This window comes from Mustelus asterias, chromosome 15 (genome assembly GCF_964213995.1).
Source record: "Mustelus asterias chromosome 15, sMusAst1.hap1.1, whole genome shotgun sequence".
Taxonomy (NCBI): domain Eukaryota; kingdom Metazoa; phylum Chordata; class Chondrichthyes; order Carcharhiniformes; family Triakidae; genus Mustelus; species Mustelus asterias.
This window is the reverse complement of record NC_135815.1, coordinates 57816607-57833220: the sequence shown is the minus strand read 5'-3', so window position 1 is coordinate 57833220 and position 16614 is coordinate 57816607. Positions and strand designations below refer to the sequence as shown.

At 44.8% G+C, this 16614-nt stretch overlaps 1 protein-coding gene across 1 annotated transcript in view; it reads right to left on the bottom strand.

Moving 5' to 3' along the window:
* Positions 1–15461, bottom strand: part of LOC144504729 (uncharacterized) — a 77198-nt gene extending 61737 nt beyond the window's left edge. The window contains exons 1-6 of the mRNA XM_078230474.1: positions 15342–15461; positions 12370–12404; positions 9682–9823; positions 6965–7144; positions 3948–4996; positions 2311–2400 (exon numbers count right to left, since the gene is read on the bottom strand). Coding sequence (XP_078086600.1) covers positions 2311–2400; positions 3948–4996; positions 6965–7144; positions 9682–9823; positions 12370–12404; positions 15342–15461 — 1616 coding nt within the window. The remainder of the gene's footprint in view (positions 1–2310; positions 2401–3947; positions 4997–6964; positions 7145–9681; positions 9824–12369; positions 12405–15341) is intronic.
* Between the last annotated feature and the right edge of the window lie 1153 nt (positions 15462–16614).

Genomic DNA, 16614 nt, shown 5'->3' with positions numbered 1-16614 from the left:
GGCTGGAAGATGAACCTCCTATATGACACTGAGGGCCTAATTTTGCCAACGGGCGCGAAATCGCGGTAAAGTTGGGCGTCGGGCCTATACCGCGATCTGCACCCGATTCTGAGCAGATCGCGGCTTTACCAACACCCGATTCGGGCGTGGGTTCGGCCCGCGCCCGAGTCGGGCGGCCTGATGATTTAAATGCATTTGCATGCATTTAAATCGACTTAATGAACCGTGCGTCCAACTCTACTGCCAAATCCCACTTTACCGTCTTCTGGCCTGTTCCGCATCCGCGCTGTAAGCGACCTGCAAAATAAAAGTCTGAAGTCATTGCTGCAGCTTCCGAAGAGTGGGGTCAGAGCCTGCAACGGCTCTCTGACCCAGCTCCTCTTCTGGGCGGGGGCGGGGGGGCGGTACCCAGATCATCCTCTGGTCAGCGGGGGGGAGAAGGAGGAGGGGAGGCAGGACCCAGATCATCCTCTGGTCGGGGGGGGGGGGGGGGGGGGGGGGGGGGTTGGGTGGGACCCAAATCATCCTCTGGTTGGGTGGGGGGGGGTGTCCGCTGCCAGTCTGCGGCCGATCGGTGGGGAGGGAGGGGGAAGGGGGGTCGGCCGCAAGCGATCCCTCCTCCCCACCGGAGGAATGAATCCCTCCTGCCGGAGTGGACGTGTGGCCATGCCATCCCACAAAATCTTCAGGATGAAGCGATTCCTCGCTAAGAAGATAAAGCAGAACCGGCCGATTCCACAGTGGATCCGCATGAAAACCGGCTACAAGATCAGTACAAGTCCAAGAGGAGACACTGGAGAAGGACCAAGCTGGGCCTGTAAAGGGATACACCATCACTGGTACACTACCAGCCACAGCCATCTCTCCCGCTCTCTTGTCCCTGCAGGGAAGAGTAATCTGATGGCGTATCCCTTTACAGGCCCAGCTTGGTCCTTCTCCAGTGTCTCCTCTTGGACTTGTACTGATCTTGTAGCTGGTTTTCATGTGGATCCACTGTGGAATCGGCTGGTTCTGCTTCATCTTCTTAGCGAGGAATCGCTTCGTCCTGAAGGTTTTGTGGGATGGCATGGCCACACATCCACTCCGGCAGGAGGGATTTGTTCCTCCGGTGGGGAGGAGGGATCGCTTGCAGAGTGGCGGCAGACCCCCCTGCCCCCTCCCTACTCACCGACTGGCCGCAGACTGGCAGCGGACCCCCCCCCCCCCCCCGACCAGAGGATGATCTGGGTCCCGCCCCCCCTCCTCCTCCCCACCGCCGCCCCCCCCCCCCCCCCCCCCCCGCCAACCCGACCAGAGGATGATCGTCAGAGATCCGCCCTCTCCGCTTTCTGCTTTCTTCTTCATATCTGAGCATTCCGTCAACTTCAGTCGGACAGGTAGAGAGGCAGCGAAGACAATCTTTGAGCTGGAAACTGATCTGACAGGAAGACAGCACAGCAATCACAGTCAGGCATCACTGCCCTATGCTTGGTGGGCAGTGCCACGGTGCCCATCGGGCATTGGCACTTTGCCCCTTGGGTAGTACCAGGGGGCCCAGGCTGGTGATGCCAATGCCAAAGGGGCATGCCCCCCGGCACCCGACCCGCTGTGGGGCCTCGATTGCCCCCCCACCTCACTCCAGTGGGGTTGGGCCACCAGCTCTCCATGTGGGGAGCTACTGTAAACCTCACTGGAATGAAACACTCCTGGCGGGGGGAGATGCTAGCGGGCCCGGAGATTTCAATCCCAGGCCCGCTAATGACATTTAAATTATATTAAAATTAGGGGATGCATAATTTATTCAGCTCTGTGCCAATTTACGGCGTGAAGCTGATGGCACCAGATATTCGGCACTGGCAGACACGCTCAGGAACGGGCGCCCAGCAGAGAGCCCGCAAAATGCCCCCTGCTAGAGTCTCCTGGCCCGCTGCGCTAAGAAAGCAGTGCCGGGGATGGGAGATTCACTTCCAATGAACCCATGTCCTACCTCAATGACATTGTCATGCCAATCCACGATACATCATTCAAACAAGCCGAGAAAAAAAACAAAGACCGGTAATTTATACTTGAAAGCACAATTGCCAATGTAGCTTCAGACTGGAAGGAAGTACAAGGAAATTGTTGGAAAGCAGACAATGCAAACTGACACTATACAAAATGAAAACTTTCAACTACATAGGCAACTTCAACTTTGATAATTAAATGTTATTATTGCATTGTTATAAAGATTGTGCAATGTCATAACAGTAATTTGTGGTTAAACAACTTGAAGGGAAACTCCCATATTGGCTTTAATGTCAGTGTCAACATAAACAGTTTCCTTGAATTTACCTGAATATTGATGTAAGGATCTTTGCCATTTCATCCGCTGTTTCATGCCACATTGTGGCGCACAAATATATCATGACATGGTCCGATTTCCTATTCGAAAAATGTTTTCATTTGTTACTAATATCAAATCCTTTTAAATAATGTACAATACTGGGAATTCATAATAACTGTTATTAATTATAATTGTATCTGTTAAATGTAAAGGAAATTATTTAAATCTCAATGACTTGGGAGACATTTTAGACATTTCCCTAAACTTTGCCCAGGGAATGCCTGCTCTTCAGTTGCAAAGTTCAGGAAAATAGATGGCGGAGGCATCAGTTCCTCCCTCATCCTCTGTCCCATTTTACCAAGATTTCTGAGGTTTTCCATTTGCTGGATCTATGTCTGCAGGAGACAGAGACTTATCATTCAGATGATAAAGCCGGCATTTAAGTCAGAAAGGTGTGGCAGCAAACCAAAGAAGACCCCATATTAGAACAATTTATTTTTCAAATACCTGCCACATCTTTGACTATCAGGGTTGTCAACTCTGGTTGAAGGTAGCTTGAAGGGTACACCACATGACCTCCTATCTCCACCCACTTTGCTTCTACTCTCCCTCCATTGGCCTGTTGATCTTCATGTCATCCTGCCTTTCCACACCAATTGGAATGTGAAAAGACCCCATGACTTAATTGGATGAACCTTGACAGTTAATCAGTTTTTTTTAGCATCAACAACATTTTCAAAAAAGCATTCAAATAAAACCATTTGTTATGCCCTTGTGATTTTCCTCCTGGATTTGTTGCAGAGGTTTCCTGAGGATCAAATTTAATTCGTGGAGAGGTCAGGACAATCCTGGGCTAATGGCATCCCTATTTGCTATCAGGACCTTTTGGCTGCTGCTGTCTGACAGTCACCAGAAGGCCCACTGCCCAGCAACCGGGCCCATTGCCACAGACCTCTGTACCTACCAACTTTTCTCCCGGTTGACCAACCCTTATGAAATAAGATAAGGGGCATTTCAACCATGGTATCATGAGTGAGGGCAGTGGGGGGTGGCGTAGAATGTTGTTGCTGACCAATTGAGCAGGGAATGGGGGTTACTAGTGAACCTGAGAGTGGGGGGGGGCAGGTAATGGAAGGGGTGAATGTTGGGGGTTAGATAACTATACAATGGTGGGGAGTTGGCTTAAAGCAACCAAAATTTACAACTTATTTTGTGAAGTCATAGCATTTTAAAAGTAAGAAGCTGGTCATTCACTGCATTACACTTTGAGCATTACATTGCACAGAGGAGCTTTATAGACTGGTTTTGGTTGTTCAAATGGAATTTGCCTCAGGGTAAGGGATAACAGATCCACTCCATCTGACGAAGGAGCAGCGCTCCAAAAGCTAATGGCATTTGCTACCAAATAAACCTGTTGGACTTTAACCTGGTGTTGTTAAAACTCTTACTAAGGGATAACAGAGCCAGAGAATTTCTTTCTACTTAACATCTACTTTTGTTGTTCAGGAAGGCAACAAGCTGCTGAAATGACTTCCACAATAGAATGGTAATTGTGAAATCACGTGCATTGCATGTGGACTCCCTTGTGCTAACCAACTTTGGAGAAAAATATCTTTCTCTTAAGATATCAGGAAGAAAGTATAACAGAGGTTTGTACCTTTTAATTTTCTTCTCTTTCTTTCTCTGGACACGCGTATTGAGCAGCATTGACTGTTCCATGAAGGCTGCTTCATACAACCATCGAACAAACAGCTGGGATGTCCTTTCAATCCTTTGAATGTGTCGGCCCCACACGTAAAATGTTGAGAAGAACAGCCCTAGCCAAAAGCAGATAGCAAAGGAGCCAAGCAGTGCCAAACCAACTCTGCTGGAATTTAACATTGCTGGTGCTCTGCAAAGGCTGCGAGGAATTTCTAAAAGCAGGATTTGTACAGGGTCGCTGTCATTGGAGGTTTTTAAAGTGTGGCAGAGGGCAGTCAAGTTAAAAGTAGCCACTTCACCATACTTATTGGAACCATCATACAACACAATCAAAATAGCAAAAAACACAATTGGAGTGGCTAATATGGAAGGCACGATGAAACTGCGTCTGACTGCATGCATTTTACACACAAGAACCCCAAACCAGTGGCAAAGGGCAGAAGAAATCGCCTGTATTCCAAAGAGGCTCAAAATAATTTTTAACTCGAATTGCGAGACTGTTTTCACATCTTCCCAGTTATATTCCTTGATTGGAATCCATGCTGCCACTACAACGCCAGTAACTAGAATTCGAACTGCACTGGTAAAAACGTATGTGATGTTTCTGGTATGTCTCAAGCTTTTCCTTATATTTTCCATCACTCCAATTTTGCAATACAATGTAAAGTTTTCCCACCAGTTGAAGGATACAATTATTAAGGCAAAAATTGCAACGCCCACATATGGTTGGATGTGTTTAAACTCATCTAAATGCTGTTGAGGATTGTGAGCTAAAATAAAAAGCAAAAGGCCCAGGAAAACAAAGCCAAAGCCGACCAGTGGGAGTAACATAGAAGGTTTGAGTGGTTTCAGCTGAAAGGCTACTTGCAGAAGAGAAGGAAGAAGGCAAACACCATTCAAAATGTACAGATTGGTTATAATGTCAAAGTGAGGCATGCAGACTAACACCAGGACTGAAGTGCCAAAAGCAACAACTGCTTCGATCATGCAAACCTGGCAAGAAAAGAATTAAAACATTTTTAAGTCCAAGAAGCAAAATTATAAGGTTGCAAACACAAGGTTAACATTGAAATAAAGTTGGGTCAATAAGGTTCTTCATTGATTTTCAGTTAATTTAATCTATCTTGATAGATAAGTTCTGAATGTTATACCCACAAGATAACTCCTTTCGCATTTACTAATTTCTTCAGTAGAATTTTCAAGCCTTTCAAGTCAATGGATTTAAATATCAGGCGGTGCCAATAACAGTGGTCAATCACATATACTCGAGCTGACTTCCTATCCCTGGTGTTTATGAAGCTCCATCCAGTGTAGAAATGTGCAGCTGCAGGTTTGACTTTGTGTGACAAATGTGAGATTTAAATATAGATGGTGGAATTTTCCCCAAAAATGCGTCATAACAGCATGAAAATGGGAGTCCTCCATGCTGGTCTTTTGGGGGAGCCTGGTACTGCAATCTTCTGGCACTGCCAGTTTTTCTGACAGTTGGCAGCTTTTTGACGGAGGTGGGGGGGGGGGGGGGGCATCCTGAACTACTAGTGCACCGAGAGACCCCCACCATGGACATCAGTCACCTCCCTCACATGGGTTGCTTGCATTGAGGCATCAGAACCCTTCCAATGAGACCCCTGGTAGACTACCAAAATGCCCCCTCGCCCCCTCTGCAGCCCACCCTTGAATGCTCCCCTTGCATGAACCTCTGCTTGCAGAGCTCACCCTTTGCTGACCATCCCCTTTGCAGAGCTCCCCTTTGTTGGCCGTCCCTTTGTAGACCTCCTCCCCTGCATAAGCCCCCCATCGTTGTGCATATTCCCCGTTGTAGCCCACCTCCATTCAGGCACCACCCCCACTTAGGCCACACCCTTGGCACTGCCTCTGGCACACTTATGGTGCTCAATCAAGCACTGCCAAGGGTACCAGGTAGGCACTGCCAGGGTGCCAGGTGGGCACTGCCTGGTGGGTACTACTGAATGCGCACTGATTGGCCATGACCACCTGGTTAATGGCATCCGATCACCCTGGCATGGCCATGGCGCCTGGTCTCCAATACGGCAAAGCAGTAGTGCTTCTTATCAGCGTCATGTCTTGCCAGTGAGGCACGGGAGCATCTGGGATGGGGGGGGGGAGGGTGAGAGGGGGGTGCAGAAACAGCTGTGCCAAACCCAGTAACCATGCTAATAGGAAGGGCGCAAAGCCTTTCTCACTGGCAAAACAGGGCCAGGAAGATAGCAATTCAATTCGCACCAGACGCAAATCAGATTTTTGGCCTCACACACTATCAACCCGTGCGATGAGCTGGTAAGATCGTGCCCAAAGTGTGAAACGTACTTGTCATATTTAATAGACCATGAATTAAATATTCAATTCATCTTTTTTTTTCTCTTTGCTTCCAGTGTGTATTCTAAAAAAGTAATTTTGGAACTATTTTTACTTATTTTTTTTCCAAAGTAACAACTAAGTTACTCCTGCAGAAAGATCACACTTGGATGAGTGAACTCAGTTCACAGATTTACACTATTCAAACTAAATTTGTCAACATTGACTATTTCCTAAAATCTCTTGTTTTGTATTAATGCCATGTCAATACATATATAAAGTCACAATAATATTTGTATAACTTGAAAAGACATTTAAATTAGATTTCTGTTTGAACGTACAGAAGGACGTGGAGTGTCTAAGACCTTAAAATTGTCTTGTGCATCTTGTGCTGAATTAATCTGTCTAAGATTCTTCTCCCTGTCATTTTAGCAGTTAATCCCTTAAAAAATAAATTTGAAGGTTCTATTTCTGATTCATTGCTTGGTAATTTCAGGTTAAACAAATCTATGCAAAGTGATTGATGATTCAGCTCTGCTCCTGAAATTTCACCTTAACAATTAGCACTGGCTGATCTCCAAACTTTTAAGAAAATCTGTAAATTTCTAAAAGTTTATAAACTAAAGGATAGGTGGTTCAGCTTACCATTCCCAGAATACTCAGTGGAGGAGTAATGGATGATCCAAATGTTGTTTTCCATAAAGCCTTTGCAAGTGCCAGAACATTAGGCACCAACAATGCACAAGCTAAGACAAGGTGAATGAAAGGCTTGTTTTCAAAGGGTGAGTGAGTGTTTGATATGCTGATCAATAAGAGAAGACTGGTCTGCAAAACATAAAAGGGTACATTCTTCAGTATTCACATCACTCAATTCAACATGTCAAAGTGGGACAAAATAGTGACTAACCACAAGTTATTACCATACAGTTTCAAAAATAATTAGCTCCCTTGGAGGACTAGAAATCATAGAAATCATAGAAACCCTACAGTGCAGAAGGAGGCCATTCGGCCCATCGAGTCTGCACCGACCACAATCCCACCCAGGCCCTACCCCCACATATTTTACCCACTAATCCCTCTAACCTACGCATCTCAGGACTCTAAGGGGCAATTTTTAACCTGGCCAATCAACCTAACCCGCACATCTTTGGACTGTGGGAGGAAACCGGAGCACCCGGAGGAAACCCACGCAGACACGAGGAGAATGTGCAAACTCCACACAGACAGTGACCCGAGCCGGGAATCGAACCCTGGACCCTGGAGCTGTGAAGCAGCAGTGCTAACCACTGTGCTACCGTGCCGCCCCAATCAGAAAAGGATATTGAAACAATTTTTGGCATTTTCCATGCCTGGTCTCCAAGTGATGGGTTTTGTGTCTCTCCTAAACTGACATGTTTATCAAGTTCATCCCAGCATCAGGTCGCTTGATGGAAGGGAAATTCTTCCAACCAGTTCTGCACTATTCACTGCCGTTAACCAGGATTGGACAGGACATATTGCCAGTCCTGACAGAAATCCAGCATATCTGGGTCCTGCTGAAAATTCCTGAGCTTCGACTGTACCCCAGGACAACTTACATCAGGAACATATTGCTGGCCAGAAGGAAATTCAAGGTTGGGATGTTTCCATACGTTACTTAACTGGAGAGCTCAGTATAACCCTCCCTTCAGCTCTAACTTTCAAACATAACACTCAAACAAACATACACTCTGGGTGGGCTTTTCTAGCCGCATTCGGCCCGAAACCAGAAAATCCCGCCCGAGGTCAACGTACCTTGCCATGGTCCGCCCCTTGCCTGCTCCGATTCCCGTGGTGGGCGGGACAGTAAATTTCACCCCTCTAACTTTCAAAAATAAATTACTGAATTACAAACAGTAACAGGCACCCCAACATATTGTTACTCTCTCAGGATAGCTCGTGAACACTGAAAGCAATTGGAGCAACTGTATTATTTGTTCCTGCTCCTTAGCATTTGAGGTGAGCATGAAAATGAGAATGAATCTGGAGGCCATACTGAACTAAATGGTTTTACCCATGGACCTTATCAGCTGTATGGGGGGAGCTCTCTTCACTTTGCCTTGGATGTCAGTTAGTCGCAGGCTCAACTATTAGCACTCTTGCCGGCGAGTCTCGGCCTTTTGGCTAAGATCAAGTGTAGTTATGCGGATGCTGCACTTGGTTGAGGTCATTGGGTTGCATTTAAGCTTCATATGTTTCATATGAAGCAATTTTTAAAAGCGGTATCTCGGCCTTTTGGCTAAGATGCAAATGGGATCAAGCCTCGGAGGAGGAATTCTCCGGCTACTCCAATCAGCTTGGCTCATGCAGATCAGGCCCAAGACAGGGTAGAGGATTGCATGCCCTGTCTTGTCAGCCTGGATCGGAACTGTCTCAACTTGTTGAGACTCTGAATTGGACTTGATTTGATTGAATTGGAAAAGTATTTTAAAAAATTAGCACTCTTGCCGGCGAGTCAGACAGTTGTGAATTCTCTAGAGGTTTGAACACAAAACTAGGCTAACACTGCAGTGCAGTACTGAGAGAGTACTGCACTGTTAGATTGCTGTTGAGCCTCTAAGCTGTTTGTTTCCTCTAAGTGAATGTAAACAATCTCACTTTCATATTTTTAAGAAGCGCAGGGTTTGGGATATTTTGGGATATTTCTTTGTTTTATTATCCCAAAGGGAATCAAAATCTTATTGTGGATCAAAATCTTATTGTGGAAAAATAAGAAAAATCTGGAAATACTTGGTAGGACAGGCATAATCTGTGGAGCTCGAGTTAGCATTTCAGATTGAGGACCTTTCATCGAATCCTGTTTCAAAAATCTTATCCCTTGTATTTCATCAGCCTGATGGATCTGTGTCAGCTATGGCTTAGTGGTTTCACTCTTTCTGAGGTAGGAGGTACTGAGTTCAAACCTCAAACCAGAGAACTGGGAACAAAATCTAGGTGGATACTCCAATGGAGTGCTGCACTGTCATAGGTAGATACTTTTGTGATAATACATTAAACTGAATTCCCTGTTTGCACTCTCAGGTGGGTGTAAAATATTACATGGTACTACTCAAAGAGAAGTTATCCTAGTCCCCTGGTCAACATTTAATTCTCAACAAACATTCAAAAATATAGCTATTTATTTCATTGCTATTTATATTTTTCAAGAAGTATTTCATTGACTGTAAGATTGCTTTGGGGCATTCTGAGGTCTTAAAAAGTGTTTATATATTGTGATCGATAGATATTTAGCAAAAATGCATTATACTACTATTGTTTAACAAACACTACACTGTAAATTATTTGCAACAAAACTTAAGTTTTTAAAAAAAATTCCAGGACTATTTCTCCAAGTATTTACTAACCTTGCTGAGAAAGATAAATCCCAGCACACAAACTCCAAAGATAAAGCAGATTATATACTGCAGGAGCAGCACAAATTTCCCAGTGATTTCTTCTTCATCATTTATTGTTTTCAAAGTAAAAGGATCCCATGTTTTCCTGAAACTAAATGAAAAAATATACAATATATAATAAAGCACCCACTGTTCTGTGGACTTTAAAGATTGTTCATTGTAAATATAAAATTTGGTAACTTGTTTTAGGTAAAATTGTTTAATATTTTACATAATATTTCAAATATAGCACAATAAAGATAATTATTAATAGCTGAAGCAGAGAAGGTAGGAAGGTGAACAGTACATATCAGAATTTGTTTACATCTCAGCGTCTGTTACACATTCTTGCAAAATACAAAGTTTTCAATTTGGTAAAATTTATTGCAATTAATTTGACTTCTGAGGGAAACCAATTATCAGATGACCAAATATGAGAGTTTTTAGTTGCACTATTGTAACGGAAACGCTTTGCAGTTTTATCAACCCTTAGTTCTTTTAGAGGCTTCCCCCTACACAACACATCCAGACCTTTCAACTGCACTCAGATGCAGAATGTATTGCTTCAAATAAACACAGTGCTCTAAGGTTTGCAATTACTCTTTTAATTTAGCAAAACAGCTCTAAATCCAGATATATATCAAGAATTCATTGGCATATGACAAATATTCATGTTTCAGAACATTTTAATGAATTGTTTATGTGTTTCAAATTGTACATCAATAGCACATTACAAAAACCTTTTTTAAAAATTACCTGCTTCGGCGTTGTCTTTTGTGCTCATTGATATCTTGATCCTTACTCTCCATTTTTTCAATAGTTACTAAAGAAATATTTACAAGTGTATTCGGCTCGAATAAGCCAGATACACTGAACTATCTATATATATGCTTTCAAGTTGTTCTTCTGGGTGTGGTGTTCATTTTACATATTCAGCCACACCTATCTTCTCAGTTTTGTCAGATAGTTTTCTTTTGAAAACTATTTTATATAATTAGTCTTAGAGAATAGATTTTTTTACCATTTCCTTAAATAATAGAATTTGTTTTACTTGTTAAAATATTTAATGGTTGTATGCAATTACTATAACTAAGCTCCCAATGGTCAGAATAAAAAAATAAAACAGCATTTTACTGGCTATTATGCAACCTAAGATGAGAAGTATAATATTCACTGGATCTTTTTAGTAACAGTTTCATGAAGTAATCATCCAATTCTATCCATCTGATGTCTGATTGCTAATCTGAAATCAAGAGTTTAGGTTTTAGGAATGTTTATTTGTTGCGTTCACCTGCTGTGACTGAGCGGGTCAAGAAGCTTCAGCCAGGTTGCTACACAATGCTTTTTCACCAGTTTCTTTGTGTAAATTAAACAGCTGATGTGTGACACCATTTTTCACAGTTGTTGGCCCAGCCATGAAAACACATTCATAGCACTGGCCTGTTCGTTAACGTCCAGATTCAAACCATATATTCAACTGAAGGGCAATTATAGAATTGATTCTATAAGTAAGAAAAATCAAATGTCTCACCCCGAATTGAAATAAATACTGTTTTTTAACAATCCTCTATTATGTCATGTTCTTAGACTACAAGTTTAAAGTTACAATTAAAAATAATGTTTTTGCACTTTGAGCAATCTTGTTGAATTCACATTGAACCATAAGAGCATGTAGAGGGTGTAAAAGCAGTTCACTCTCTTAAAATGGCTTTCATTTGTCTTTGATTTGAATACCTTGCTAAAAATTATTGAAGCATGGGTGTAGGCTACGCAACTTGAGCTGCTGCACCCAACTAGTGGAAGGAAACATCTCATTCTGCAATTAAATGATGCTTATACTGTCTAAAAAATTGCTTTAAGTTAGTTCATTCATCCTTTATTGCAAAATACACACAATTCGGATAAAAATATTCCCCCAAAGAGTGAAGATTTTATTTATTTGAAGATTTTGTTTGTTTCACATATTTTTAACCTCATCTGCTGCTCCTTCTTTAACACACAAGACTGCAGCAGGCAAGAGACCGCCACCAAAAGCTGGGCCAAGATAATTGTGACTAGTAAGTGCAGAGGAGTGCCTGAAACATAAGAACAGGAGTAGGTCATTTCAGCCCCTCGAGACGTTTTTGGCATTCAATGAGATCATCTCCATTAACCCAACTTGTAACCATATCACTTGATGCCTTTGCCTAACAACAATCTACTAATCATAGTACTGAAAATTTAATTTAACTCTGAACTGCATTACAAACTTCAATACTGTTTATGTGAAAAAATACGTACTGATTCTATTCCTAAAAGATTTAGCTCTCTAAATATAAGATAGTGCCCCCTTATCCTGGCTTCCCTCCAAAAAGGGAATAATTTCTCTATCTACCTATCAAGTCTCTTTATCATTTTGAGTTGACTTAGTTCCAACTCCCCCTACAGAACTACCTCATCACTGCTCAGCATTCCTCAGTTGATCTGCCACTCCCCAATAGCAAAACATAATTCCAACCAGTTTTTTTATTTCCCCGTTTTTATTGGTGCTTCATTTTAAGGCATACAAAAGCAGTTCGGACCAGTATTCTTATTTCCCAGTTTTTACTTTTTTTTCTGGCAGTGGTGTCAGGATTTGCTCTTATGTCATTATATTTCCTTTTATCTCTTTCTTTTTACCAATTGTTTTCTGTCAGTCCATCGGTAACATCTGTCTGCGAGAGAATAGAGAAAAAGAAACAGTGGGAGAAAAGAATTAGAGACAAAAGTGAAAGGAAGGAGATAAAGAGCCTTATTTTACCATTTTGATTCTAAGTGTTGGGCGGACTTGAAACTGGGCAGCCCAATTTTACCATCAAGTTGCGCCTGTTTTCGAGCACGAAAACTTGGTAAAGTCGGGCGTGAGGCGAGTAGCGTGATTCCCGCCCGCCTCTGCGCCGGTTCCCCCTTTACCAAGGCCCGAAAATGGCCGTGATCGGAACCGCCCCCGAAACAGGCACAACAGCCATTTAAATGAATCTGCATGCATTTAAATTGACTTAATAGGCTGCACGCCCAACCTTACCGACATTTCCCCCTTTACCACCATGTTCGCCCATCCAGATTCGGCACGAAACAGACATGTTCTACAAAAGTCTGATTCGGGCACTCCAGTTAGTGAGGAGGTAAGTGCCGAGTGTCGATGACTTTCAGCTTGAGATCGGTGGCGGTGGGAAGGTGGGTCCGACGGCTCTCTGCTTGAGATCGGTGAGGGGGGGGGGGTTCCGCTGCCACTCTGCCTGCGATCAGTGAAGGGGAAGGGGGGGACCGCTGCCACTCTGCATGTGATCATTGAGGGGCAAGAGGGGGATGGGCCCGCGATTGGTCTGGGTGACGGAAGGGATGAGGGGATAAGGGGGTCAGTAATGTTGTGGGGGTGGGGCAATGTCTGTGGGGGCAAGGGGGATGGATTATCCAGCCCGGGAACGATGTGGCAGGGGAGCTGCATTCTATCATTTTTTTTTCTGCGCATGCGCAGTTGGAGGCGCCAATCGGGCACATTAAGCCCCGCCCACAGGCTTCTGAAGCGCGATTCATATTGCTGATATTTTTTCAGGCAGAGTGCGTGTGGGGGCGCCTGAGTACGGGTCTAAAAGTCGGATCTGAAACACTTCCAGTTTCAAGTCTGTCCAGCACTTTGAGTTAAAATGGTAAAATAGGGCCCGGCGTGTTTCAGATCCGACTTTTAGACCCGTTCTGAGGCACCCCCATATGCACTCTGTCTGCAAAAATATCAGCGATTCCGAATCGTGCTGTTCCCCTGCCACATCCCTCCCAGATAATGCCTCCCCCTGACCCCCACAGACATTGCCCCAACCCCACACCATTACTGACCCCCCTATCCCCCCACCACCCCCTCCCCCCTTCTGATCTCAGGCAGAGTGGCAGTGGTCCCCCTTCCCCTCCACTGATCTCAGGCAGAGTGGCAGCGGACCCCCCTTCCCCCCCACCATTGATCTCAAGCAGAGAGCCGTCGGACACTAGGCACCTACCTTCTCACCATTCGAGCGCCCGAATCGGATTTCTATGGAGCATGTCTGTTTCGTGCCGATTCTAGATGGGCAAATGTGATGGTAAAGGGGGAAGTGCTGGTAAAGTTGGGTGTGCAGCCCATTAAGTCAATTTAAATGCATGCAAATGCATTTAAATGGCTGTCGCGCCCGTTTTGGGTGAAAATGGGCACAACGCGATTGTAAAATCGGGCCCAGGGAGTCAAAAGATGGAAGTAGCAGATAGTGAAATAAATGGAAAGCAAAATAACAGATAGAGTGACAAAAACAACAAAGAGAAACTTCAGGAACAAAGAGAATCAGCTGGAAATGTTATCCAAGGATCCAAGAAACCTTCGATTCCAGAAGTTCGATGTATCACAAGACTTGGATGACCAACCCATCTGTGTTCAAGGTTTTCAGCATCCACAATTATGTCAGTATAATAATGTAACCGAGACTAATCTTTCATCACCATCACCCTTTATTTACAACGTTCTCAAAGTGTCACTCAGCAGCTACAGTGTACAGGTCAGTCCGTAAATATTTCAAGTGCCAGCCTGAGTTGAGCCAGCTGGTTTTAAACCCCCCGCTGTTCCTTTGCGATGAGCTGAGACTCATTCGCATAATAGAGCAGTTCGTTTTCTATGGGGCCCACGGGGAGATTTATTGATGATCCCCCATGGCCATCATAATATCCCTCCCCTCTCAAGTCCATTTTTTCCCCAACAGCCCTGCCATGAGAGGGTCTTTTCCGTCACTTAGCGATTGGCCTGGGGTCGATTGGATGCAAGATCGGAGCAGGAGTGTGAAATGGATAGGAGACCGTCGCTTCTGAGGGGAGCATTGTAAAGCCACTGATGTTGGTTCTTCCTGAAGTCTTACTTCAGTTGGAATGCCAATCTCTTCCACTTCTATCACGGAATCCGTGTCCTCATCATCCAGAGGGGCAGGTGTAGGGTCGACTTCTTGTCATGGCCTGATGCTGACAGAGGTCAGCCCCATGGCTGGTAATGAGGCTTGCACTAGCACAGGCTTCCTATTCCTGAGGTGGTCCAGGTGCTTCCTGATAATTTGGCTCTGCATTTAGACCTTGCATAACACGGGCTCCGGTTTTCCATGATGATCCCGGGGGCCCAACTGAAGCCGTCCCCGAAGTTCCTCATGTGGACTGGATCGTTGGTTTTGAGTGTTTTCCCTGTCCTTGCATAATCATATTTTTTCTTTTGGTTCTTTTGTTGTGTCTTCACCCTCCCCACCAGGTATGGGAACATTAGGCTTAATCTTGTCTGAAGCCTCTGTCCCATTAACAATTCCGCTGGGACGACTTCTGTGTGAGGGGTAGTCTTCTAGTCAAATAAAAATTGAACTAATTTGACCTGTATGGACAATGCGGGTTACCTCTTCATGCTGAGCTTAAAAGTTTGCACCGCTCGTTCAGCCAACCCATTTGAAGACAGGTGATAGGATGCTGTCCTGTGTGTTTGATTCCATTGGAAAGCATGAAGATCTGAAAGTCAGTGCTGGTAAATGCCCATGCATACAGAAACTTTGCAGTAGTTTCTCAATGGTAACATGAAATGTGGTGGAATCCGTGCCATCCTCCCCCTCCACAGGATGCACCTCGGAGGAGGGGTGCTCAGCTGCGATCTGCACCACGTGGCCTGTGATGCCCTTGGTGGGCATCCACTGGAGGCCAAGACCTGAAGGACCCCGGCCAACTTGCGGATGACCCTGAGCCATGCTATCCTGTTCCTCTCGCTGCCTGTGAGACGCTCAAGTGTCAGGAACGAGGGAATTGGAAGGTCTGGGGATGTCCAGAGTTTCCTGGCTGGAAGGCGCCAGCATGAGTTCCAGCCCTTCCTCCTCCCATGGTGTGCCCTTTGGCCCCGGGGATACTCCATGGGACAGCAGGGCAGCTGGACTGAGCTCCAGACGCCTCGTCATCACTTGGCTCTGCCAGTCTTGGAGGCCCAGATGCATCTGCCCCATGGTGTGCGAGCCCTCAGCGATGGCCCTCTGAGACTGCTTAAAGCTCTCCAGTCCCTCCACGACAGCAATCTGCAACTGGGCAAATCTTTGGTGCCGCTCAGCATTAGCCCTGTGAGATTGGGCTAAGTTGTGGAGTCCAAAGCCAGGGCCTGCTGTGTCTCCAGAACGCCTCTGACTCCCATGGCCATGACCTGCTGTGCCTCCAGAATGATGTGGAGATGCCGGCGTTGGACTGGGGTAAACACAGTAAGAAGTTTAACAACACCAGGTTAAAGTCCAACAGGTTTATTTGGTAGCAAAAGCCACACAAGCTTTCAGAGCCTTAAGCCTCTTCTTCAGGTGAGTGGGAATTCTGTTCCCAAACAGGGCATATAAAGACACAAACTCAATTTACATGAATAATGGTTGGAATGCGAATACTTTCAGCTAATCAAGTCTTTAAGATACAAACAATGTGAGTGGAGACGACGGCGCAGTCGCTGAGCAGAAACTGATAGCCAAGTTCCGCACACATGAGGACGACCTCAACCGGGGTATTGGGTTCATGTCACACTATTTGTAATTCCCACAGCTTGCCTGGACCTGCAGAGTCTCACTGGCTGTCCTGTCTGGAGACAATACACATCTCTTTAGCCTGTCTTGATGCTCTCTCCACTCACATTGTTTGTATCTTAAAGACTTGATTAGCTGTAGGTATTCGCATTCCAACCATTATTCATGTAAATTGAGCTTGAGTCTTTATATATCCTGTTTGTGAACAGAATTCCCACTCACCTGAAGAAGGGCCTTAAGGCTCCGAAAGCTTGTGTGGCTTTTGCTACCAAATAAACCTGTTGGACTTTAACCTGGTGTTGTTAAACTTCTTACTGTGCCTCCAGAATGCCAGTGACACCCTCAGCCGTGG